The following is a 27,958-nucleotide window of genomic DNA, read 5'->3' as shown; positions in this document are numbered from 1 at the left end:
TATAGAATCTTCAGTCTTATCACATTTCAATAAGGTAGGTATTTCATTGCATAAACATGATAGTTAAGGTTGTCTATGGCTGCTCTATGTTAGTCTATGACGTTTTGCGTTTGGTTATACCACGGTGAAAACAAAATAGGTTACTGTTTTATCAGTTGGGTCAATTTTAGGAACACATGATACTTCTTAATTATTTTAGAATGTACATAAATTTATCAATGAAAACGATAGTAAATATTAATGAGATTTTTCGTTTATCTGAAAAGCATTAATTACTAAATAATAAAAATAATTGAAGCAAGAACTAAACAAATCGATCAAGTGTTTTGATTGGTAGTTACGACATTACCAATTTAGAACCAATCACGTTTGGCCCACATCGATATATGAAAACATACCAACATAATTATCTAGTAAAAAATTAAAAATAGGGAATAATCATACACATGAAAATTTTCTAGGTAATCCCTACCGAAAAATAATTTTAGTTTCCGACTAAATACATTTAAAATGTTGCTCTAACGTACAGGTAAGAGTATTCCAATTAGATTCAGTGAAATACTTCACAATTTTCAGTGCTACAGATGATAAGTTGATAAATTTTGTAGTCAATTTTGACTTATATTTAGCGGCTGTCAGTTGTTTTACGTCTTGTGTATTTTCTGAAATAAAATATATCCTGTCTATAAATATCATTGAATTTGTACACAATCATTCACGCCGTTTGGACTGCAGCGATGCGCATTGATTGCGATGATGCAACGAGATGATAAGGTGCAGTTTATTTCTAGTTACTAATGCTTCCGTACTACATAATTTGCGTTGTATACACTTTCTTCCAACCGTATCTCGATGTTGTGCCTGTGTTGTGTTGCCCCACCAAACAGACCTGAGACATAACCTCAAATAAGTGTTCCTGGTGTCAGTGCTACATCTGGCTGTAACCGCCCTCAGGGCGTGCACTCCCTGCACACAGCTACTTGTCCTCTCACTACTGTTTAAGCTTATTATAGAGCTACAATGCAGCACTGTTTACTTTAACGTTCCGTTGCACATTATTATGCTTGTTATTTTTTGTTGCAGTAACCTGCATGTTGTGTTCAAACTGTAGAGGTGATACAGTGACTATATTGTTGCGTTGTCCACCGTAAGGTACAGCTAACGAGAACCGTACATCTTCCCTTTCCGTATGGCTGCATATGTTAATCGAACCATATCCATGATGGCTGGTGACGGGCCGCACAATGTGGGGCTCAACAATGGCAATGTGCGCGTCAACATGTCAAATGTGGACTCCCCGCTGCAGATTTTTGTGAGAGCCAAGAAGAAGATCAATGATATATTTGTGGAAATTGATGACTATGTTAAAGATGCCGTCACATTTATGCATGGTAAGTTTTTTTTTATTTCAATATTATTTCCACTCAAAGTTAACCTTGTAACCTTGTTCTTATTCATAAAACTTAAATGCCTGTTTCTGACAAACTGAAATGTCAACTAGAATTAACTAGAAAACAACAAGATGAATGTGAAGGTCACAAAACATTAATATTTCCAAGTGCTTTTTAATGCTCTTAAATACAAATTAAGAGCATTAAAAGCACTGATATAATACATCAATACTGCATTGATCTGTTCAACATATTAATCTACTTGTTATCAGTGTTGACATGATAACTGTATAGTGACAGTAGATCACTATATTTTAGTTCTAGAGAGATGTCAACGGCCTAGATTATCATTACTCTCATATATGGGTGACCTTCGTGACAATTACGGTTTGAATGTGTGTCACTTTAATGGGCCGTTGTTCAATTGTTCCTCTCATGTAAACTTACTATGTTAGATGAATGAGTTTTACAATACTAGCATACTAAATGACAAGTTGTATTCAAAACTGGATTTAATGACGTGATAGTGAACAGACATTGGTATTATAAAAATACTTTCATGGTTCTACTTTTTATTACTGTCCATTCAAAAAATTTTTCTTTTTTAAAACTAGTCTAATCTGGTTACTACTTTTCTATGAATAGCCTTAAATTGTTTCTCTATAAATAAGGTAATGACTAGAAATGTTGTCCAAGTACATACTGAATAATCTGAATCATTTAAAAACTCAAGAGAACATAGTGATACATTATAAATTGGCAGGTGACATCCAAAACTCAGTAATTACTACCACAAATTCAGAGCCATAGTAAAACTTCACTAGTTTCATAACAAAGTAGATTTTAGTTAATTTTTTTTATGCAATCTGTGAGTTTTGGTTGTGTCCTGACGAAATTATAATCATTTTATTTGATTTCCCGCGAGAACTTCACATTAATATTAAGAAATTCTACAAAAATGTTATAATCTAATTTTGCATAACTAATATTTTCAGCCGTGTCAGGCGACAACAGTATCGCGACCCCACAGGACGTCACCAATGTGGAGGCCTATGTTAGCAAAGTGCAGGCTATTCGGGAAGTGCTCAAAAGGGATCACATGAAAGTCGCGTTTTTTGGCAGGTGAGTCCAAAGGAATGTTATGAGTCAGCAACACATATGTAACACCCTTGTGAGTTGCAGTGTATGGTAAAGGCTTGGTCAAACAGCCGGCGCGACGCAGTCTGTTTGACGTCGGTAACCTGTTAGCGGCGCTGCGTCGCGCCGGCTGTTTGGCCAGGCCTTAAAAGGGTGCCTGTGCAGTCGCCATCAGATATATGACAGTTAGCAAAATGCTCACAAATACCTAAACATGCCTCTATTGTATCCAGTGTTCATTTATTTTTTGCTCCCATAGTACATTTTTGGATAGTATTTACGTATTTCTGGACACTGATAGCACTAAGTAAGAAATACAAATGATGTAATTAATTTACAGTTACTTACTTAACATAATATACCTAGTATCTTTTACAAAATTACATACTAACATATATAACCATTGTATTATATAATACAAATTTATCACTAATAACAACAAAAAAAAAACATTTATACAAGTACATACATTTTAAACAAATTGATAATTTTACTTTAATTATTACAGGTCTATCTATATTAGATAGATTGATAATGTGATCAAAAGTAAGACTGGCCATGGCTATTAACCGTGAAGCGGAGCCGCTTTTTATGCTCTCTCTATACTTAGTAAAGGTTGATTTTATGAGTTATTAAAAAACCGTGAAATTTTATAGTTGCTGCAATTTTAATATTGTTATAACTTTTAACTTAACTCTAACATAAAACGATGAAGATATAAATAATGATTTCTTTAAACTTTTAACAAGCACAGTTATTGTTTTTGTTCTTGACGTAACCAGACCGTACTAATTCGCGGATAAGTTTTCGCGAAGCTTTTGCGTAAAAAACACGCAAAAATATATGAGATTTAAAGAATGCCGTACCTACATTTTGGTAGTTGGCCACCTAATAATATCGAGAGTAAAGCCGAGAATACGAAACTTGTTGAAAATCGGATTACGTTGGACTCTGCATTACATAACAGCCTAACAGTAACAGGCACGTTATACTATAGTCTGGCAAACCAATTTTGTCACTATATGTTATCAAGACACCCTCTATATAAAGATCACATAAGAAGACAATTAGAAGATAATTATCATGATTGTGGAGAGTTATGCGCTGAATACATTGTTCACGGTGCACACTGCTCACCGAGCCGTTAAATGGCCCCTTTTATACTCATACCGGCCAGTGGCCTCATTGGTTTATGATTTGTTTTGATTGCTCCACATGATTAAAAGTATTGATACTTTATGTGGGCATCAAACCTAAAGGTCACTTTTATGGGTGAGGGTGACGTACCTACATAGCAGCTACCATCACAAACTTCAATTTTTGATTTGTTTACTTCCTTTGAATACATTTTTAACATTTAATTGTTAAAATTGTATTCAAAGGAAGTAAACAAACTGCTAACATCGTAGAATATACCTTTGAACACTAAGCCAAGTTATCAAATACCTACTATATTAATTGAATTAAGTGTTTTTGCCACTTGACTAAGTAAAGGCTTCGTCACACAGGCGCGTTTTCCGGGCGAGGCGCGCCGCTTTTACATATGAAACGCTCACGTCCCGCCCGGTAAACGGTTTGCTCATTTCTCGGTTTTTAAGTATCTCGTTTACCAATCGAACGATTTAGATTCGACTCTCTCTAAATCTACTATTGTTCTTATATTTTATTTAACGAAAATCGACAAATATGGTGCGCACTGAAACATATAAGGACTGGCATTGGCAACTGTGCGTACTAGAGATGCACCGGATATCCGGTTACTATCCGGTATCCGGCCTATCCGGCCATTATTTTACTATCCGACCGGATACCGGATAGTGACCTACTATCCGGCCGGATACCGGATAGTAACATTGCTTGATTTCAGAGTAAATCAATTGGATTTAAGAAACAGACACGGTCATAATGGTACTTGTTTATTATTTTAAAATAATTTAATCATTCCACTGACTTGCACGCGCAGTCATTTCGTACCTAGAATATCCGGTATCCGGTATCCGGCCAAACAACTATCCGTTGCATCTCTAGTGCGTACCACTGGCACAAGTGGGGGTGGAGCGAGTCGGCGGCGTGCGAGTGCGGAGACCTAGAACAGACCATTGGTACATCATATGGTGTTTCAGTGCTCTGTTATCAAATATAATGGCCCAGTTGAGAATTTTAAAAACCTGACAATAAACGCGAGTTGTAGTAGTAATCACTTACTTAAACGCGAGTCTATATGTGCGGAATTGTAGATTTTGATGTTAAGTGTGTACCTATTGCCAGGCGATAAATACATAAATGTATCTGATTTATCTCTCTATCTACACCTACAGGACGAGCAACGGCAAGAGCACAGTGATAAACGCGATGCTGCACGACAAGATCCTGCCGAGCGGCATCGGGCACACCACCAACTGCTTCCTGCAAGTGGAAGGGTCTGACACCGACGAGGCCTTCCTGCGCACTGAGGGCTCTGATGAGAAGCAACCCGTACAGGTATTGAATGGGCTTCCGTGAATAAATGTAAGGTTTATAGGTGCCGGATCCGCAGCCAGTTATATTTTTGTTTAAGCTGATTTTTCTAAGAAATTTCCTATTGTAATTGTAAATCGAATAAACATGAATGTCATTTATATTTAATGACTTTCTTATGTCCTTTTCAGTAAGCCAGAAGATCTCAAAAATCTGTTAACTGGCAAGGCTCGGAACCGGTTAAAAATAGCGGTAAATACCGGTTTATTTCGATATTACTACGAACTTTCATAAGAACGCGAACTTTATTGTAACCTAAATAAACCGGTTTATTCGACGAGCAACGAGTCGGCTCAGCTAGCCGGCCCGGTGGTGTGCCGCGTAAACAAAAACACCGACATATGAAGAAACCGGTTTTTATTGTTCATAACCAACCGGTTCTTAAGTATAAACCGGTATAAAGTTTTTGTCAGATTAACCAATCCTAAAAAACGGTTTTACAAACACCTTGTTAGGTTTGCGCTAAGTACATGATAACGGTTTGGAAATTTAACCGGTTTCCGAGTTTTGCCAACTGGGTCATATTTTTAGATCCAATGCAACAAGTTTTTAGTTTTGTTTCATTTACAAACGACTAGAGAGTCTTTGGAAATGGAAAACAGAAAAAGATAACGATGTCTAGAAAGAGCCGATTGCGACATTTGCGACCCAACCGAAAATTAAATTACCTAACTCTTATTTCAGTCCGTGAGCCAACTAGGGCACGCCCTCTGCGCGTCGCGCCTCCAGGAGTGCTCGCTCGTGCACGTGTACTGGCCGCGCGAGCTCTGCGCGCTGCTCCGCGATGATGTAGTCCTAGTAGACAGCCCCGGGGTGGACGTGACGCCGAATCTAGACGAGTGGATCGACCAGTACTGCCTCGATGCTGACGTGTTCGTGCTCGTCGCTAATGCAGAGTCCACGCTCATGGTTACTGTGAGTACATGTCTTTAGTCGAGTGAGCTCCGCGACGACGTGGTGCTGGTGGACAGCCCCGGGGTGGACGTGACGCCTAACTTGGACGAGTGGATCGACCTGCCTCGATGCTGACGTGTTCGTGCTCGTCGCTAATGCAGAGTCCACGCTCATGGTTACTGTGAGTACATGTCTTTAGTCGAGTGAGCTCCGCGACGACGTGGTGCTGGTGGACAGCCCCGGGGTGGACGTGACGCCTAACTTGGACGAGTGGATCGACCTGCCTCGATGCTGAAGTGTTCGTGCTCGTCGCTAATGCAGAGTCCACGCTCATGGTTACTGTGAGTACATGTCTTTAGTCGAGTGAGCTCCGCGACGACGTGGTGCTGGTGGACAGCCCCGGGGTGGACGTGACGCCTAACTTGGACGAGTGGATCGACCAGTACTGCCTCGATGCTGACGTGTTCGTGCTCGTCGCTAATGCAGAGTCCACGCTCATGGTTACTGTGAGTACATGTCTTTAGTCGAGTGAGCTCCGCGACGACGTGGTGCTGGTGGACAGCCCCGGGGTGGACGTGACGCCTAACTTGGACGAGTGGATCGACCAGTACTGCCTCGATGCTGACGTGTTCGTGCTTGTCGCGAATGCAGAGTCCACGCTCATGGTTACTGTGAGTACATGTCTTTAGTCGAGTGAGATCTGCGCGCTGCTCCGCGACGACGTGGTGCTGGTCGACAGCCCCGGGGTGGACGTGACGCCTAACTTGGACGAGTGGATCGACCAGTACTGCCTCGATGCTGACGTGTTCGTACTTGTCGCAAATGCAGAGTCCACACTCATGGTTACTGTGAGTACATGTCTTTAGTCGAGTGAGATCTGCGCGCTGCTCCGCGACGACGTGGTGCTGGTGGACAGCCCCGGGGTGGACGTGACGCCTAACTTGGACGAGTGGATCGACCAGTACTGCCTCGATGCTGACGTGTTCGTGCTTGTCGCGAATGCAGAGTCCACGCTCATGGTTACTGTGAGTACATGTCTTTAGTCGAGTGAGCTCCGCGACGACGTGGTGCTGGTGGACAGCCCCGGGGTGGACGTGACGCCTAACTTGGACGAGTGGATCGACCAGTACTGCCTCGATGCTGACGTGTTCGTGCTCGTCGCTAATGCAGAGTCCACGCTTATGGTTACTGTGAGTACATGTCTTTAGTCGAGTGAGCTCCGCGACGACGTGGTGCTGGTGGACAGCCCCGGGGTGGACGTGACGCCTAACTTGGACGAGTGGATCGACCAGTACTGCCTCGATGCTGACGTGTTCTTGCTCGTCGCTAATGCAGAGTCCACGCTTATGGTTACTGTGAGTACATGTATTTAGTCGAGTGAGATCTGCGCTTTACTTCGCGATGATGTAGTCCTAGTAGACAGCCCTGGAGTCGACGTGACACCGAATCTAGACGAGTGGATCGACCAGTACTGCCTCGATGCTGACGTGTTCGTACTTGTCGCTAATGCAGAGTCCACGCTCATGGTTACTGTGAGTATGATGCTGTACATTATATAGTACGAGGGGGTCTTCATAGTAAGAGCTGCTAATCAGGCCAGCGAAATTCAAACGAAGTCCTGGCCTTATTTTGTAATACCAACCTTGCGAGTCTAAGGACCATTTGTACTAATCCATTAACTAAGGATTAACTGGTTCAACCTGGAGTTACCATGGTTACCAGTACAATTTGACACTGCGTTACCGGTTTAACCGGTTAACCACGGGTATCAACCCGTATCAGCAAGTGGCGCTAAATGCCATTTGTGATGCAATGGTCAATATTCATCTAACAAATTCATATCAAGTTTTGATTCTAGCTCCTATTTTGTTTCAGGAAAAAAACTTTTTCCACAAAGTATCGACAAAGATATCGCAACCGAACATTTTCATACTGAACAACCGGTGGGACGCCTCCGCTTCCGAACCTGAATATCTCGACCAGGTAATTCATCCTACTAACGTTATAAAAGTGAATGTTTGTAGCTTAGTCGGGATATATTAAAAAATCATTTATTTTTTCGTGATAAACTTAGTGTACATCTGCAATAATATTTTACACAACGAAGACCGCAAAAACATCTGACACGATCTTATTCATAAGCCATAAGAGTGTGCCACATATTTTTGCAGCCTTCGAAGAGTAACATACATACAAAAGTAACATTACAAGGTTTAAAACATACGTAATTACATTGTTTACCACGAAATTGGCTAATAGGTAATATTTTTAAAGTAAATTAACTTAAACATTAGTATAATTTTATTCGGTTTGGTGCAACCGACCTTAAGGCTTTGGCCTTAAAGGTTAAAACTAACACCAAACCACAGCTGAAATACTGTATCTCTAACATGGTATTTGTTAAAGGTCCGAACCCAGCACGCGAACCGCTGCGTGGACTTCCTCTCGCGCGAGCTGCGAGTCTGCTCGCCCAAGGAAGCAGAAGAACGCATCTTCTTCATCTCCGCTAAAGAAGCGTTGCTGACGCGCATGCGCGAGAGAGAGAAGCCCGTCACATGTGAGTGGGACAGACGTACTTATTATGATATTGTATTCCTTTCCTTGTCCTTTCCGAATGTAGACACTAAAGTGCTCGCAGTGAAAGATTATATACAGGGCGTCCCACGGCGATGCCACATGGAGGGAAAGTACCTTAAATATCATAGATAGCATATTTTGCTGAAAGAAGACTTCATTTTATTTTTAAAACTTAGTTAAGTTGCATTCATACTTTTTTAATTTTTTTTGAAAAAAAATGTATGGAAAAAAATTATCGCGTCATTGGAGGAAAAGTACCTTAATTATTGTAAATGAACATCTTACTGAAAGAAGACATTATTTCGATTTAAAAAAACAAGTTTAATTGCATTTTAAATAATTTCATGGTTAAACCGGGAATCGAACCCGCTACACGAGAAAAAAAAATACCTTGTAGCTTTGTCATACCGATCGAAAGGCTTCAATGTGAGAATAATTTTTTTGGTACAAGGTATTTTTTTTTCTCGTGTAGCGGGTTCGATTCCCGGTTTAACCATGAAATTATTTAAAATGCAATTCAACTTGTTTTTTTAAATCGAAATAATGTCTTCTTTCAGTAAGATGTTCATTTACAATAATTAAGGTACTTTTCCTCCAATGACGCGATAATTTTTTTCCATACATTTTTTTTTCAAAAAAAATTAAAAAAGTATGAATGCAACTTTACTAAGTTTTAAAAATAAAATGAAGTCTTCTTTCAGCAAAATATGCTATCTATGATATTTAAGGTACTTTCCCTCCATGTGGCATCGCCGTGGGACGCCCTGTATATTCTGTATTTTCAAAGAAGACTACGTAAAAAAATCGTTAAGGATCTTCTACAAAATGTAGTACGGCCATACTTTTTAATCCGTCTTTCAAGTTTAGCAAGACTCAGAAAGAGGATATATGTATATTCAATGTCGATTTTCCGTTTAGGTTTTTTCCGCCAATAGAATTTCCACTTAAGCATTCCGATTTAAGGAATTTCTATCTTTGAGGCGCGAAATCATGACTGAATGACGCCGCCTCAACGATGGTTTAACCGCAATGTTGCCCTCCTAAGCTAAAAGCGATATTTGCATTTAGTGTTCTTTGAAAATACGGCTTTTTAGGTTAGGAGAGCAGAATGTCCAGTAGGAATTCTTCCAGTGCCATCTCCTACCGGAGGTCGGCTATCATGAGGGCTATACGAACTTAAGACACAGCTGCGCGGTATAATGAACGTGTGCTCTGTTTGAACCATGTTCGGCGATTTTTGAGCCATGAGTTACGTCTTCTTCCGGATGATCCTTGGATTTTTCCTTGTATAATGAGTTGAAGGAGTTCATACTTCTCGTTTCGTATGATATGACCAAGGTACTGTAGCTTGCGTTTTTTGACGGTCTTTAAAAGCTCGACCTCTTTATTTACTAACTGCAGCACTCTTTCGTTAGTTATTCTATCCGTCCATGATATTTTCAGGATTCTTCTGTAAGGTACAGTAAGTTCCAATAATTTTCCAGCGCCCATGCTGGTGGAGGGCCACCAAGTGCGCTACTTCGAGTTCGTGGACTTCGAGCGCAAGTTCGAGGAGTGCATCAGCCAGTCCGCCGTGCGCACCAAGTTCGCGCAGCACTCGCGCCGGGGCAAGAACATCGCCTCTGACGTCATGGCCAAGCTCGACCAGGTCTGAAAAAATTGAAACCTACAACCCTGTAATATAGGGCCAGCGATTTGTATTAATACGGCTATGTTTTGTAACGACGATATTTTCTCAAGAATCGAATACTTATTGTATTTTTTTTCCAGGTGTACAACAGCGCGACAGAACAGAAGTCCGCCAAAGTGGAAAAGCAGCGGATTCTGCACGAACAGCTCAGTTCCATCGAGGAACAGCTGACTACTGTCACCCGACAGATGAAGGACAAGATCAACCGCATGGTCGAGAGTGTTGAACACAAGGTAGGATTGATAAACCTTGCAAGCTTTTTTAAGCTTACCGTGGGTTAAGTGGATTTGTGCAAGATTGTATTTAATTGATTTAAAATTTAGGTTCCACAACAAAATTCGTTGAAAAAACTATAATAGGTAACAAAACTGCATCTTAACTGCACGCCAACTACAAGCGTTTTAAAATCAGCTAAGAACATGTTTTGAAGGGTCGAATTTAGAAACTGTAATTATGTTGTTCATTTATTTATTTATTTATGTTAGGAGAACCAAATGCCTTAATATTCCTGCCTTATTATGACATGTCAATTTTTCCACCAGGTGTCACTGACCCTCAGTCAAGAAATCCGTCGGCTCTCAGCCCTAGTGGACGAATACGACACCCCGTTCCGCGCCGACCGCGCCGCGCTCGAGCAGTACAAGCGAGCGCTACACCGCCACGTCGAAGCTGGCCTAGGGTCCCGGCTCAAGAAGAGGCTCAGTCACGATATAGGACACGAGATGGACGAGGCGCAGAAGGAGATGGCCGGTGAGTGAGACACTAGACACAATATCTAGTAGGTTAGTGCGAGATAGTAGCTTAAGAAGAGAATTTGACACCTCGTTCCGCGCCGTTACAAGCTGAGGCCGGGCTCAGGTCGGCTTGGAAGCTCATGACACGGCTAGCCACTATATAGGACCCGAGATTGATGAGGCACAGAAGGAGATGGCCGGTGAGTGAGACAGTAGACAATATCTAGTAGGTTAGTGCGAGATAGTAGCTTAAGAAGAGAATTTGACATCCCGTTTCGCGCCGTTACAAGCCGAGGGCGGGCTCGGGTCCACGCTCATGACCATACATCGTTATCGCGGGAGCAAATATAAATTTATTAAAGAAGTGGTAAAACAGACTGCCCGTTTAGTAAAAACAGACCTTTCTGCCTACACATTATAAGCCTCCAAGAAGTTCATCATACATAGCACGAAGTTTTTGTTGCATAATGTTCATAAATCTTGCTTTACACTCTGTTAGTAAATAATGACCCGGAATCGACATATCAAATAAATATTCATGATTTATTTTGTACAACATTATTTAATTTTTGTTTATCTTAAGTGATTTTCGTAATATACGACATAAATTTTCTCTATGTTTTCTACTCTTAATCTGCGGCGTCGTGCAGTAAATATCCATTTTAATTGGCTAAATGATCTTTCGACTGCTACTGTTGTAATGGGTGCGTTTTTAAAACGACGGAAGTAATCAAATGTAGAACGATATATCGTTGAATCTAGTACTATCTCCTTCTCCGATATCAGTTCACACATTTTTTTCATAACTTCATATCCGGCATTTTTCTGCAAAACCACTTTGAACTTTTTTAAAATCTGTTTTCCATCTTTATTCAAAATTAATTTGGATATATGTTTGTATGTATTTTGTACTATGGTCAAACTTTCACTAAGAGATAGATTTTGGCACTGCAGTTTATTTATAGCATCTGGTATTACTTGCAGATACTTTGCTATGAAATTTACATCTTTTCGAACTTTTGCACTGAGTAAAGATTTTTTTGCTTTGACGATGCACTGTGCGTCTGAATTACGAAATGTGTCTATAACGCTTTTTATTTCATCAAAATACTTGTTGTAGTAAGTGGTAGCCTCGATCCATGTTCCCCAGCGAATAATTGTTGGGTTTGGAGGCAAAGGAATTCCATTAAACATTTCTCTTAATGCTTTTACTCTTTTCGGAGATTTGCGAAATACTTTCTTTACATTTGAAATTAATAGGTTAACTTCTGGAAAAAGAACACGAACTTGATCGGCAACTCTGTTAAGAGCATGGGCTAAACATGTAACATGGACAATGTTCGGAAAAAGTGTTTTCAAATTTCTGCCAGCTTTCAACATATACCCCACACCATCAGTCAATAACAACAACACCTTGTCATGCTTATTGTGACCAGGGCCCCACAAATCATCCAGGGCATTTTTTACAGTATTAGTTATACTGATATTGTTCGTTTCATTTAAACATTTGCTTGACAGCACGTGTGGAGTTCCAACATCATCTTCAAGCATAGCACCTACTATAACGTTAGCGATTTGACGACCTATAGCATCTGTGGTTTCATCAACACTTACATATATATACGCGTCTTTTAATTTGTCTCTAATTATATCCATCTCTTTGTCGTATAATTCATTCACGCAAGTCTGCCTCAGCAAACATTCTGAAGGGACCTGAACAGTTTTTTCAAATTTTCCAGATACACAATCTTCAATGAAATTTTTAAATACAGGGTTCTCTATTTGAGACCACGGTATGTTACAGCTTACTAGAAATTTTGTCAGTTCCAACCTAAAATCTTTTTTGAGAGAAGTGTGTCTTTTAGAGTTAAAATGACGGTTCACGGAAGATTTAGTTTTACAAAAACTAATATTGCACTTCGAGCAAAATAGATTTGTATCGCGAGCCTCTAGCTCAGGATAATCCTGTATAAACAACCCCACAAATTCATCACATGTTATTTTCCTTCGAGGCATTTTAAAGGCAACTTCTATTTGATTATGTTGTTACAAATAAAGATCAGTCAAGATTGACAAATGTCTAAATTGACTGATAAGGTTGCGTACCTAATAGGTAATCTTTTTAGAGTCTGTGCGGAAAGAGAAGAGTCGTGGCAGAAACGGGAACTAACATTTTAAATTTTATATGGCAATCAAACCTTTGACACCTGTCTTGTAAAAACTAAACAAACTTCTGTCAATGTATATTTTTATTAACAAAAACCGCAAGTTTTATGTATAAAATATTTTCAAAACACGATAAAACCGTACATAAAACCACAAGGAAAATTATATTTAATATTGGTCGGTTTTGTCAGCGGGAAGAAAACGGCTAAAAGCCGACTATCGACTTACAAAAAGTCGCGGAACGTGTTTCCGCTATTCGAGGGTATTGATGTTGTATTTAATATTAAATAATTACCTATTTAATAAGCCCCCTAAGTAACTGTCTCCGGTACATAATCGGTAAGTATATTCATTCAAAATATATTCATTTTCATAAATATGCAGGTCATTCATGATCTTTAAAATAACTGACAAATAGTCTTGATACTTGCCATTTTATGCATATTTATATGTAATTTCTTTTTCAGGATTGTGTAAAAGTACCTACGGTATCTCGAATAAAAGGCCGCTAAGTAGGTGATATGCAAGAATTCGTAATCTACGTGCCGGATTCAAGCACATCCAGTTCAGATGAAGATAGTTCTATGAGTGTCCCTGGTTGTTTTGAAGCTAGCTCAAACATAAGTGACGTTGAATATTTTAATTCAGACTTCGATTACAAAGAATCAAACTTTTTCTGATACTTTATTTGTAAGTTCGTTTACTAGGCTCTGAATAAAACTTTTTCAAATAAAATATTTCTTTATTTGTAGGTTCTGTTAGTTACGAAATTATATTTCATATTTAGCAGTGACTTTTCGGCGAAGTAAAATATCGTGAGATGAGAGAACCGGACATATCCCAATAAGGCCTACCTACTTATGCACTATTTTTATTCATATTCATATTTATTATTAATAATGTAGACATACATTACAAGTCAAGTTTACAATGGGTGAAATATATCCCAGATAAAATTACAGTTCTATTGCCCAATTTCTACCCGATCTACCCGGTTTTAATAACTGTTGGACTGCACAGATTAGGCAGTACATAAATGAGACTATCTTGTTTGGTACTAAAATTACAGTTGTATTGGGCAGATTCTTAACTAGTTTTAGCAGTTTTGTCAATCGCACTGTCTCATTTTTAAGTATCTGAGACATAAAAACAAGTGTGTTTTAAAATGAAAACTAGTGCCTGCGCTAAATCAGAGGATTGAGTTGACGAGCCGACACCACCACCAGGCTCCGTTTAGTAAGCCGTGGTAAAAAAAACCGGAACAAAAGGGATTCAAGTATCATGACCTTTAGTGTCGTACTATAATCACGTGACCAGTGTTGTCAGCATAGCAAAAACCATAAAATAGCACTGGCGCGCCCTCAAATCCCACGACTCTTCTCTTTCCGCACAGACTCTAAGTACCAATCAAGTCAAGTATGGAGGTAAGATAGCATTGATATTCAATAAAATAATTATACATTTTAAGGTCGTAGGTATAAACGTTTCTCTATACGAATGTCATTTCTGTTTTTGACTGTTTTTTATAATCTTTCAGTATTGTCAAATCGTATTTGCTCCCGCGATAACGATGTATGCTCATGACACGGCTAGCTACGATATAGGACCCGAGATTGATGAAACATAGAAGGAGATGGCCGATGAGTGAGACAGTAGATCTGTCATTCGGCAGTAAGTAGAGTATTCTAGTCACCATGCTGATTGTCAGTTAAAGTAGAACCATATTTCCTAGCAAAATAGGTTTTCATAGGAGATTAGAGAAAGCGGTCGAAAACGAGTATCAAAGCTAAGAGCTAAGTTTACACACTAATTTCTGCAGTTTGACTTCTCTTTCGATCACACTTTTTGGTCGTAGTTCATCCGTTTTAAGGATACGTTCATAAAGATGCTCTTGACATGTTTCGAAGCATTGATCTAACTATAAATCTGCATTCCAGAGCGCATGTACAACATCCTCCCCATGCACAAGCGGGCGGCGGCGGCCACCGTGATGCAGCCGCACCAGCAGCCCTTCGAAGTGCTGTACCGCCTCAACTGCGACAACCTCTGCGCCGACTTCACTGAGGACCTCAGTTTCCGCTTCTCCTACGGCCTCACCGCTATCATACAGCGCTTCCAGGGCAGGGGGCATACTAAAACAGCGCTCAAGAACGCCCCGCAATACACGCCGGTGAGTTACACTCGTCACTAGGTGTTGTACCACCTCAACTTAGGCGAACTTTACTGAGGACCTCAGCTTCCGCTTCTCCTACGGCCTCACCACTATCATACAGCGCTTCCAGGGCAGGGGGCATACTAAAACAGCGCTCAAGAACGCCCCGCAATACACGCCGGTGAGTTACACTCGTCACTAGGTGTTGTACCACCTCAACTTAGGCGAACTTTACTGAGGACCTCAGCTTCCGCTTCTCCTACGGCCTCACCGCTATCATACAGCGCTTCCAGGGCAGGGGGCATACTAAAACAGCGCTCAAGAACGCCCCGCAATACACGCCGGTGAGTTACACTCGTCACTAGGTGTTGTACCACCTCAACTTAGGCGAACTTTACTGAGGACCTCAGCTTCCGCTTCTCCTACGGCCTCACCACTATCATACAGCGCTTCCAGGGCAGGGGGCATACTAAAACAGCGCTCAAGAACGCCCCGCAATACACGCCGGTGAGTTACACTCGTCACTAGGTGTTGTACCACCTCAACTTAGGCGAACTTTACTGAGGACCTCAGCTTCCGCTTCTCCTACGGCCTCACCGCTATCATACAGCGCTTCCAGGGCAGGGGGCATACTAAAACAGCGCTCAAGAACGCCCCGCAATACACGCCGGTGAGTTACACTCGTCACTAGGTGTCGTACCACCTCAACTTAGGCGAACTTTACTGAGGACCTCAGCTTCCGCTTCTCCTACGGCCTCACCACTATCATACAGCGCTTCCAGGGCAGGGGGCATACTAAAACAGCGCTCAATAATGCCCCGCAATACACGCCGGTGAGTTACACTCGTCATGAAGTATTGTACCACCTCAACCTGTGAGGACTTTACTGAGGGCCTCAGTTTCGTCTCCTATGGTCTCACCGCCACTATACAACGCTTCTAGTGCAGTGGACATACTAATGTACGATTCCCACCGACTGGCTAGTGTCGGGCCGCGCCGGAGCGCATATTCAATGTGCCTGTACATTATGTATGGTTGAAGCGATGGAGTCCGATCCGATCCATCCGCATTCACGAGCAACCGACCGGCTTGCGGCCGTACAAATATGAGATGCGCGCCGACTCCCCCCGTTCGGTGGAAATCGTACAAAAGACAGCGCTCAAGAACGCCCTGCGTTTTGCCGGTGAGTTATACTTGTCACGAGGTGTTGCCATCTCAACCTGTGGGGACATTTCTAATAGCCATACCAATTTAATTACGTTGAGGTATTTTTATACAATCTATAAACTCGGGTACTTTTTTACGGAAGTGACTACCATCTAACCTTTCAACCCAAAGGGGAAACTAGGCACTATCAACATTATATGATCGCATTTTTGTCGCAGATTCTAGCGACGATCACACCGGCACCCAACTCCGTGGAGCTGGCGCGGCCGGGCGGCGTCATCGGGCCCTTCAGCGCCGAGGAGTGGAGCCTCGTGTCCAAGTTCGCTCTCGGCGCGCTCACCTCGCAGGGCACCATGGGCGGTCTGCTGCTCTCCGGCCTGGTAATATACCTACACACGCTACTAGACGGACCACATAAGGCAATTGAGGTCACCACACATAACTCAGTTCTGCTCGAATCGTATTATTTGACAATTATTATTGCCCCCATGCGTCCGCCTCGTTCTTTTTAAAAGTTTCATGAATCTATGATATCTCTTACGTCGACACTCGCACACGACTCCATCCATGTGATACGGCTGAGATTTCTTAACATGAACAAATAAGATTGATTTGTTCTTGCCTCCTCTCCTGTATGATTATAGGCTATAACATTATATCCCGCCCGAATAGCGGTGGACCGCTGAAACCAATGAAATAATCGTAATTTAATTTCTATGCTTTTTCAGCTGCTCAAGACAGTCGGCTGGCGCATAGTAGCCGTGACCGGGGCCGTATACGGCGCCCTCTATCTGTACGAGCGGCTCACGTGGACGGCCAAGGCGCAGGAGAGGCTGTTCAAGAAGCAGTACGTGACGCACGCCAGCAACAAGCTGCGGCTCATCGTCGACCTCACCTCCGCCAACTGCAGCCACCAAGTGCAGCAGTGAGTATACGACTAATCTGCAGTAATAACAGTTTCCCTGCCCTGCAGGCCAGGCCAAGATGACATTAAAATTTAGCCTTCATTTTTTTTAATTGGACTTTAATGCATTCAGATCTTACATAAGAGCGATACCAACAAAGGTAACTGAACAGCCCAAAAGTTTCATAATCTTATAAACACCTATAACAAAATTGTATTCGACAGACAAAATTATTGTCTAATAAATTCATTCGTTTATTTATATAACAATATTACATTAACCGTCAATAAAAAATAGACAAATACTTAAGTAATTATTCGTAATCTAATTCGATGAAACAAGCTCAGCAGCTAATTAAAAGCGTCCACGTAATTTTACATACTAGTCTGGGCTCTCAAAATGGGTTTACCTTTATTTTGCCGTCAATTTTTCTGCAGATTTTCGTTTCACAGAAAATTTTTCAAGTAATTTCAAATCGCAAAATAATCATTACATAGAATATTTACTTCAAATAATTTTAGTTCGGATTCGTTATGTTTCACCGAAAATTTAAAACATTAGTTTTGTTTCAAGAACAATTTGTTCAAGTAATTTCATTTCACAGAATCATCGATCTGTAGAAAAGTCACTTCTTATAAATACGGTTCACCAAAATTAAATATACAAAATAGTCATTTAGCCGAATTTTATTTATTTAGTCGTTAATTTAACGCAATCTGCTTCTCTGGAAGGAATTCGTTTTTAGGGGTTGTCGTTTTAACCTAACCCACTTTTCTGGCAACAGTTCGTTTTCTTGGGGGTCACAGTTCTAACCTAACCTAACCCACTTTTCTGGCAACAGTTCGTTTTCTTGGGGGTCACAGTTCTAACCTAACCTAACCCACCTGTATGGAAAAAGTTCGTTTTTTTGGGGGTCGCAGTTCTAACCTAACCTAACCCACTTTTCTGGCGACAGTTCGTTTTCTTGGGGGTCGCAGTACTAACCTAACCTAACCCACTTTTCTGGCAACAGTTCGTTTTCTTGGGGGTCGCAGTTCTAACCTAACCTAACCCACTTTTCTGGCAACAGTTCGTTTTCTTGGGGGTCGCAGTTCTAACCTAACCTAACCCACTTTTCTGGCAACAGTTCGTTTTCTTGGGGGTCGCAGTTCTAACTTAAACTAACCCACTTTTCCAGCAAGGGTTAGTTTTTTTAGAGGTTGCAGCTCTAAAGTAACCTAAACTCCTTTTTTAGCAATTTCAATGAATGCTACTAGTATGTGAAAGGTAATTTAGTATAATAATAATTGTTGAAATAAATATTCTGTGAACTGTATGTAGTTTCGCACAAATAATATTCAATGAATGATAATTCTACAGTCAGTCTTTTATTTTATTTAAAATTCTTTGAATAAATATTCTGAATTATAATCAAGTTACAAAATATGTTTCTTTGAAATAAATAATCGAAGAAATAGAATTAATTGTAACAAAAATATGTGATTCGATTATTCTATGAATAATTTTCTGTATAACAAAATTTTGCAAAACAATTTGGCGGTAAAATAAGGGTACACCCTCAAAATGGCTGCAGACTTATCTTGTTCTAACTCTATCAATGTTTCAGGGAGTTGTCGACAATGTTCGCCCGCCTCTGCCGGCTGATCGACGAGGCGACCACCGAGATGGACGAGGAGCTGTGCGAGGTCCGCGAGGCCATCAAGATGCTGGAGGACGCCTCCACCTCCGCTAAGAAACTACGCAACAAGGCCAACTATTTAGGCCACGAGTTGGAGTTGTTTGACGACGCGTTCCTTGCACACACTAACTGAGTGACACCGCTGTGGTGAGTCAAGTATTTTCTATACTGTACAGGCAGTGGGGCGACACAGAGCAGTTACCGCGAAAACCGAAATTCGCAAATTGCGGGGATCTTTCTCTTTTACTCCAATGAAGGCGTAATTAGAGTGACAGGAAAAATCCCCGCAATTTGCGAACTTCGTATCATTTCTGTACGGTAGTACTATTAAATAATCTGCACATATCAAATATTTTTAGTAACTCGTGCATTTTCTCGTGAACTGTTCAAGAAAGCCATAAATTTATGGCATGTTATGATGTTCTCAGAAGTGTTTTTTTTAGATGATAATGGATGAAAATTGTCATATTGACTGCGTTACTCGCCATACATTCCACAATGAATTAGTCCGAGAGTCCATAATATTGTTATTCTTTGAAATGTCTAACTGAGGAATATTCTCCCCACAGGTATGGAACGCGCTGCTCGCAGAGACCGCCGCCAAGCGGCGTCGCACCGAAGGTAAACGTACGTTATGTTCAGTGTATAGTATAGCGTATGTACCTCTATGTACATTACTACGACTTGTTGTTGTTTTCACACGTTATTTATTAACTTGTTTTATAGCGATCGAATTACGCGAAGGCTAACTTCTAAGAAACCGTTGAATGTTTGACATTTTACTCGCTTGAATGAATTTATGTTAGGTTTATTGTGGTTCCTTTGTGATTTTAGTTTATTGTTTGCCTCCGACACCGCGGTGCTATCTGTACATACGAATAGAGAAGCTCTCGAACATTTAGTTTCCCTAAAACAAATTGTTATTGTAATTTTAGGAAATTCTAACACAATCTTATGAAGTACATTTACGCTGCTCGTGTTATCTGTCTGTATGTTGCGTATTTATTAGTGTATAGTTATCGCTTTAACTCCTACGTTCTGTAAACGCACGTAATTCGTGCTAGAGATTATACGAATTAGTTACCTGAAGGAACCGTAGGACCGGTACTTTGGCAATGCGTTCGCCTGAAGTATTGATTACCTGTGATACAACTTTATATGGCTTTTTAGCGTTTTGCGTCCTCACTACACGATACACTGCAGTGTACAGTCGCCATCAGATATATCGGAGCGCCCGTGGTGCTCACAAATATCTGAACACGCCTCTATTATCAAGGCGTGAGAGTGCATGTTCAGATATTGTGAACACCTTGGCCGCTTCGATATATCTGATGGCGACTGTACGAGTTTTTGATAACTGGTACTGTACCATATCTGTTTTACTCATAATGAAATTGATAATCAAGTAATGTTATGGATGACTCACGCTACAGGGTCGAGTGACAGCGCTCAAAGCATTCATATACCGAAATATGGCGGACATACACCAAGGCAAATATTATTGAAGTGCCTATCCAGTTTAGCGTGAGTTATTCTTATTTATACACTGACTTTATTGTACTTTAAATAAATGCAATTATACCAACGATAAAGACCATGTCCATGTCACAATCGCATTCATTACTCACATATTTTTGCCACTGAAATTTGAACTTTATTTACGTGCACAAAAGTTATTTTTACAACACCTATTTTCGTGTAATTAATGGGATTGTTCTCTGGACTATAGATAAATGGCGTTATTCATAATTACAAGCCTGAATTAGCTATGTGATCGTTTGTCTTTATCTGTCGTTATGACTTGTGTATTTGTAAGAAAGGGATAAAACATAATTTAACTAATTCGGGCACGTAAAGTTTTATGAATGAGGGAGAAGGACGCTGGGTCCAAACAGATCAATGTCACAGCTAATTTTGAAGTAGGTTTGTAGTGTTAACCGACGCAACGCCGTTACCTTAGGAGGATGTTTAAAATTGGACATTTTCTTATATATAGAAAAATATTAGATGAATCCGGGCCTTAGATGGCTCGGAACCGGTTTTTTTTAAACCCTGAAATCCCAATATGAATTAATTTATGCTCTTTATGTAGAACTGAATCATGTATTTAAGTAACAGATTTGTATTATTAGATTGTCCCATTAAAACTTAAATAATAAACCAAAGAACGAAAAAGAACGTAATAATACCGGAGAAAAAACCGGTTCCGAGCGTTGGATGAAACAGATTGCTTTTTTATTGTTTGTTAAACAACAAAATAAAAACACACTTGCCTTATTCAACATGACATTTATAAAAGCGATATTTTTTTTTCTCTTTAGTGGGAGTGATTTGTTTGGACTTACTGTCTGTTATCTAAGGGCTCCCAGCGCTATACTTCCTAAGCACACAAATTCCAGCATTTAAATAACCGAACGCAAAGTCAACGTTGATTTGTTGAGCTGTTTTAGATTATTTATTCACCCATATCTCGGGGACATTCACTGGTATATCCCTTTGAAGGTATCATTACAAAGTGGCTAGTATATGGGCGGTTTAGAAATCCAGTATTCAGTAGCCTCGATAACGCCTAAAGGCAAACTGGCTGCCGGCTAGACCTTTGCAAGGAGCAAGTGCCGTTATGACATTTAAAGTAATCAATATGCATACAAAAAAATATCGCCTAGAGATCTCAATTAAGAGATTTTTTATGGCATGAAATACATATTTTTCGCCCACCTACTAGCCGTCACAACACATAAATACTATCACCAACACAATTACCGTTCGTGCAGTCGCCATCAGATATAGCAAAGCGGTCAAGGTGCTCACAAATATCTGAACACGCCTTTAGAGGCATTATTATTATTTATTATTTTTGACATTAGTGTCAAGATGCTAGTATGCGTGTTCAGGTATATTTGAGCAAATCGGCCGCTCCGATATATCTGATGGCGACAGTACACTTTGTTGCAACGACATAAGTACATAACGGTCTACTCATGGTTAGTTGTGTTGCTGCTAGTACCTCTCTTGGTTGGGACTCAATTCTCAGTACCATCAATCTAAAGTTTGCTTAGGTCAATTGTAAAAAAAGTATGTTTGTGACTAAGTTAAATTGGTCCAATTTGTCAAAACCTAGTAAGTTTGCTAACCGTTAACATGGCTTCATGTCGTTCAAAAACCGTATTATTTCGTTCATTAAAAACCGGTTAATCGATGGGACTCGAACTAAAAAGTAGTTTTCTCCCCTAACCGATAAAAAGAGGGAACGGAATTAACCGGTTATTCTCATGTCTCGGCGACTCGGTGAAAGAGGCAGCAATACTTACTCGTTCTACCATGCTTCGATATTTTCAATTTAACCGGATAGTTTCGTTCCTCTAGAACGAAATGAGAAATATTTGGCATAAACTGTTATCTCAAAATAACGGTTCTCAACCGGTACCCGCAAAAGGAAACGAAATCCTTTTCGTTACCGGGTAAATGAACGAAGTCGGTTTGAAAACGAAAAAAAGGTTTCCGAGCCCTGCCTGTATCAGTACCTAGATGGTAATCAGAAATAAAGAATGATATCGAGAATAGTCCCTTTGTCATTAGTTACGAGTGGGACGTGTCCCAAACATTTGCCACTATTTTTGGCTTGGTATCATGTATGAAACCTACGGTATAAACGAAAAATAACATGTAGTCAAATATAAAAATATAGTTAGCCCTCAATATCTTCTAAATATGCTTCGTTCTTATACCGCTGTAATAAGATCGCCGTTATTTACGAATGTTGATTATGTCCATATTTTTATACTAGGCTGTATAGTGCATCGCATATTGAAGCGGTCAATTTATTACTTTATCCTAAAATTAGACGAGTTTAAACCTATATTTTCTTAAGGCTCAGTTGCACCATTCCACTAACCTGGGGTTAACCGGTTAAATCTGGAGTTACCATGATTACCAGTACAATTTGACATTGGGTTAACGGTTTGACCGCTTAGCCCCGGGATATTGAGATGGTGCAAGTGGGCCTAAGTGTTGAAATTAATTTAGTCCTCAATGGATTATCTTCGAGCAACACCGCCGGGAAGGGAGTCGGCATTCGTACTATTTCCCCTCTGTCGAAGCACTGTCCAACTGGGCATGCATGTGTCGTGATTCGTCCGCACACCAAGAGATCGAGGTGTGCAAGATTTGTCTTTGACTTGTGTCATTTTCTACGTAATTGTGTCGTCATTACAAAATGGATTTTGTATGTAGTAAGTGAGTAGTGCGACTTTTCCTGCCTTTAAAAAAGGCAGAAAGATATCGCTTGTGCTTCTCCCTTCCGACGTGTCGGAAGCCGATGTTGCTCGAAGTAGATTACAAACATGAATGCACCATTTTAAGAGATGTACTTTATATTGTACATACAGCTATAGAAAGGTATTGTTTTATGCATGTACACTTGACCGCTTCGAACATCCGTTGCAGAATTGTAAAATAATGAATTTGACATGTTTATTTCGACAAATACATACATACATGGGAGCCATGCCATGTGACCGTTTGATATTTACATTTTGTTGTCCACTGTAATTAGTTGTCATAATTAGGTGAATTTTCTTATGTAAATAATAAAGGATTCCTTTATATAAAAATATTGTTTTATTTATATTTAAGTATAAAAATTAAGATACATTTCTTGAGATCTTGATTGATAAATTGAAAACGTAACAAATATAAACTAATTAAAAATACACAACATAATTACTCAGGTGCATATAGATCTGGCGAATATCCTTCTAATGATCTCTTTGTGAACATACGCGTTAGCCAGTTCTAGACATTATAGCTAGACTAATGATGCTCTTGAATACAGAAAATACTGTACTTTTTCTTCTAAAATTATTTTATATTGCGTTAACAGGTTTTAACAATTAATTATTGAATTTGACTCTTTACTTGACAAGCTAATTAAAACAGCCTCGCTTGCGTAAGAACAAAATCTGTACAAAAATAACAAAAAAATAAAAATAATATATCAAGATACATTGCCAAGAAAAGGGTTAAATAAAAGCTAAGCACCATTATCTGCAACCACAAACAGTTTGTGAGTCCCGGCTTCAAATGTAAATAGTTGGTCCATTAATCACCGTAAGCATAATCTTCAGAGTGATATGTGAACATATGCTTGTGCGAGAGATCTTTCTTCTGATCCACGAGCAGTAATCTTGTTGGTTGATGCTGAAAATTATAAAAAATAACGATTAATTAATCTGGACATTAGCCTCGTGCCCAATGTACAATAGGATGTACACTCAGTTTCGATGGAATGTCAACCTTAATTTAAAGCAAAGTAGGTAGCATTTCATTTAAAGCATTTCATTTGTCTCGTAAATTTTTCGAACAAATGAAATTCAACCTAATTGAAAATATAATAAGATTCTAACTTCCTTGGCTATAATTTTGTATGGTGGGCGGCACGAGGTTAGACATAGGGTTCCAAGTTCATAAACAAAATGCTTGTCAGGAGGATAAATATCTAATTCAACAACCACATAACGAAACAACGTAAAGAGTTGAAATACTCTCAAGAGAATCATATTACTTTGCGTAGTCCACCAATGTACGTACCGTAGCGACATCTGCCTTGAAGTTTCCTTTAGTAAACCGTACCGCCCCCTCACTGGCAACCAGTCCGTAATGCGCGCACACACTTGCCGCCGTCGCGTCGCTGTCGAAACGCAGCCAGGTACGTCAGGCACTTAGAGGTACTGACAGTTGTTTGCTGCTGTATGCAGTGCTTATTACTTGTAGGGCTTGTCTGGAAGTATAGAAGTTATATTAACTCACATTATAGACGGGTCTAACGCGAATTATATTCAATTACCTTGATCTACCGACGTTTCGACACAGGTTTCACTGGTCGTGGTCGCGGCTGACCGTCATCACCGAATCAAGGTAATTGAATATAATTCGCGTTAGACCCGTCTATAATGTGAGTTAATATGTATTCAAAACGCGAAAGTTTAAAATATTATATAGAAGTTATATGTCTCAGTACTGTTAGTATAGTGTAAAAGAGCTAAATACTACTAAAGTAACGAGCAGTCCTACGTGTTGGTGTTGCACATTGTTATCAAACAAATCGTAATTCTTATTGCAAAAACATAAAATTCCTCATACGGGCGAAGTAAGGCACAGCTGCTCAAAAATAGAGTTAGACCAAGATAAGTCTGCAACGATTTTGCAACGCAGTGCAAGTGTTATTTATACGTCATAATGTCATAGAAGTATGACGTTTAAAATAATACTTGCACTGCGTGTGCTATCAAAATCGTTGCAGACTTTTCTTGGTTCAACAAGTGCTAGTTTATAGGGTAAGCTAACCAAAACCAATGATTGGCATTGCGCACTCGAGCAGTGTTTGTAGAAAAGGCGATTTAAAATAAGGATGAGGGTGCCAACTACATTGATGGGACTTCAGCAATAATTTATTTACCTTTGCACAGTCGGCAGATGTACACACAAGGCGCAGTATGCCAGTGGGCACAGGTTATCCAGCTGCTTGCACACTTGAACGAAATTGCCTCTCCCATTCGCTGCTGCTATTTTGTAAGCTAACTTTATAGCTGTGTTACTGAAAAGCAAAGTAATAAAAGATGCTAGTATATTTCCAATAAATAAGGTGTAAATGAGACAGAGTGCGATGAGATGCGTGCGAGTGAGACGCCCCGTTTCGATCTCTCGCTCCTACTCATGGCGACTCGCAATGTCGTGGCTAAGCCATATAGTCGGACCACGCCACGTATGCATTTTTACTGCCATGTTTATGCAAAGTTAGCGTGGTCAAATTCTGTAAGTGTTTACCAGTGTCTAAATTTAAACCAGTTATACACACCTTTTTTATTTACGCATATTTGCAAAATGTAAAGCATGCCATAAGACAATGAAAAATAGAGTAAAATATCCTATATTCCTACTAATATGAGAGTTTCATTGATCTAATTTGTAATTTTAGTACAATATTGGCACTAAACCAAATAGATTCTGTTGTTAATTGGCCAATCAAACTGTAATTGTAGATTTTAGATATAAAAGAAAAAAAAAATATCTTGGATAAGTCCTCATTTATCAAATGTAAAAATTACATGGGTGTCAAAATAAATATAATACAATTATGATTACCTTTTCAAATTATTTGCTAAATTCAAGTATCTATACATGGGATGCACATCATCCAGATTGCACAGTATATACAAGCTTTCCACTAATTGATGGTCACACTTAAATAAATTTTCCATTTGACTCTTATTATTAGCTACATTAGAGTTTAATTTCAATTGCTCCATCTCAGTAGTCAGGTCTTTTGGTATTTGGTCCATGGAATCACTGCAGCTTAGGAACCACTTTAAACACTCTAGAAGTAGTTTTTTGTTTAACACTGGATCATATGCTGCTATTGGATATTCACAGAGTCTGAAAGAAGAACAATATATTTTGTAATTACACTTCCAATAAGATTAATATTTAAAGACTTGAAAAAATATCGAAGTAAAAAAAATGGTAAGTATTGCCAAGTATTGCCCGATAATTATTAATTCACAAGTACTTTTTTTGTAGAAAATGTAGTTGTTATGAGAAGAATTTTTTTTTTGTGAATAGCCCAAGGCACGTCTAAATTTCCTCGCGCGTATGCTCACTCTGTGTGGACCCAGCTAATAAGTAATAATCAATAAAATATTCAACACAACTTTTCAGCAAATCAAAGCTTATGTACCTACTTATGTTTGAGAATAGGTTTTTGTCAGTAATACTCACTTATAACCAAAATAAACATGGAAGCGTATCATGGGCTCCAACAAAGTCATGCACTCCTTAGCCGAGAGCCTCTGTACCGTCATGTCCTGCCGCACTGCTCGGAGACGGTCACTCACAAAGTCATATATCACCATTATACTTGTATCTTTTTTTTGTGCTATTCTGGAAGATATATTACAAGTGAAATAATTACATGAGATTCAATACACAAACAAGTGATTTCCATAATAATGTAAGCAAGTTTGTACCATCACCCACACTGTTAATTGTCCATTAGTAAACCTTATTACAAAAGGCATAAGGTCCACCAATGGACCAAGAGTGTTGCTGTTTGTACATCACTAGATCACTACTAATGTGCCGTTGAAAAGTTTCTACAATGAAGAGTTCCACTTGGAGAAATTTTGCAAACTTCTCATTAAGCCGTTGCATAAACATTTTTAGTGCTTATCTTAAAGGCCATATTTACAACCACTTAAACTACAAACTAACTTTATAATAACATAATGCATTATATTAATAAAATAATCTCGAATAAAAATTATTAATGTTTTTTCATACAACTTACTTTAGTAATAGATGTTGTATAGTATTTTGGAGGACCGTATAGGGCCGCAGCAGCCGCGGCACGGCGACCACTGAGTCAGCAGCAGAACGGCTGTAGCATTTCACCAAAACCTTCTTACCGTCTATAACCTCCAAAATATGTACCATTTTGGCTTTTTCTCGCCTGTAATAAGCGAGTCAAATATCATTTATAGATATATAAATTACACGTGAGTAAAAAAAAATATACTTACATGTTAACTTCATCTTCAGGGCACATTGATAGACAAGTGCCTTTTATAATTTCAGTATCTTTGGATGCTTCAGATTTAAATCCATTGCTTATTTTGCTTCTGGGTTTGTTTTTTGGCCTGCAAACAATACATCGAAATTAAGTAAGACTACATTCTGATGGTACAATACGAAAAAGTCAACTATGAAACTTACGGTGAATTAACATCTTTGGCAATCGCTGTGCTTTTTGCTTCGATAGGTTGGCTTATGTTCTTAGTATAGAATTCAAAGTACGACATAATGCACCCACTATGTCAGTTATTTATACAATATTAAACAGTAAGAGATTTATGGATTATAATTGAAATTTCAACCATAGTCAAGTTAAAATTCA

General features: G+C 39.5%; 2 protein-coding genes across 2 annotated transcripts; one reads left to right on the top strand and one right to left on the bottom strand.

Annotated features, from left to right (window-relative positions):
• The first annotated feature begins 351 nt into the window (after positions 1-351).
• LOC134664938 (transmembrane GTPase Marf) lies at positions 352-23,621 on the top strand. Its single transcript, XM_063521659.1, has 15 exons — positions 352-529; positions 1,084-1,391; positions 2,387-2,513; positions 4,847-5,009; positions 5,730-5,960; positions 7,815-7,922; positions 8,346-8,496; positions 10,001-10,164; positions 10,287-10,439; positions 10,749-10,956; positions 15,044-15,276; positions 16,644-16,805; positions 17,154-17,350; positions 18,937-19,155; positions 19,578-23,621. Exons 2-14 carry the CDS (start codon positions 1,190-1,192, stop codon positions 19,139-19,141), a joined length of 2,304 nt encoding a protein of 767 aa, XP_063377729.1. The 5' UTR covers positions 352-529; positions 1,084-1,189; the 3' UTR covers positions 19,142-19,155; positions 19,578-23,621.
• LOC134664937 (germinal-center associated nuclear protein) lies at positions 23,610-27,958 on the bottom strand. Its single transcript, XM_063521658.1, has 8 exons — positions 27,778-27,958; positions 27,585-27,701; positions 27,353-27,514; positions 26,785-26,946; positions 26,152-26,442; positions 25,466-25,603; positions 24,598-24,787; positions 23,610-24,207 (listed from the first exon to the last, which is right to left on the bottom strand). Exons 1-7 carry the CDS (start codon positions 27,861-27,863, stop codon positions 24,721-24,723), a joined length of 1,023 nt encoding a protein of 340 aa, XP_063377728.1. The 5' UTR covers positions 27,864-27,958; the 3' UTR covers positions 23,610-24,207; positions 24,598-24,720.

This window comes from Cydia fagiglandana, chromosome 6, assembly GCF_963556715.1.
Source record: "Cydia fagiglandana chromosome 6, ilCydFagi1.1, whole genome shotgun sequence".
NCBI classification, from domain to species: Eukaryota; Metazoa; Arthropoda; class Insecta; order Lepidoptera; family Tortricidae; genus Cydia; species Cydia fagiglandana.
Note: the sequence above shows the minus strand (reverse complement) of the source record. Positions and strands in the feature narration are given on the sequence as shown.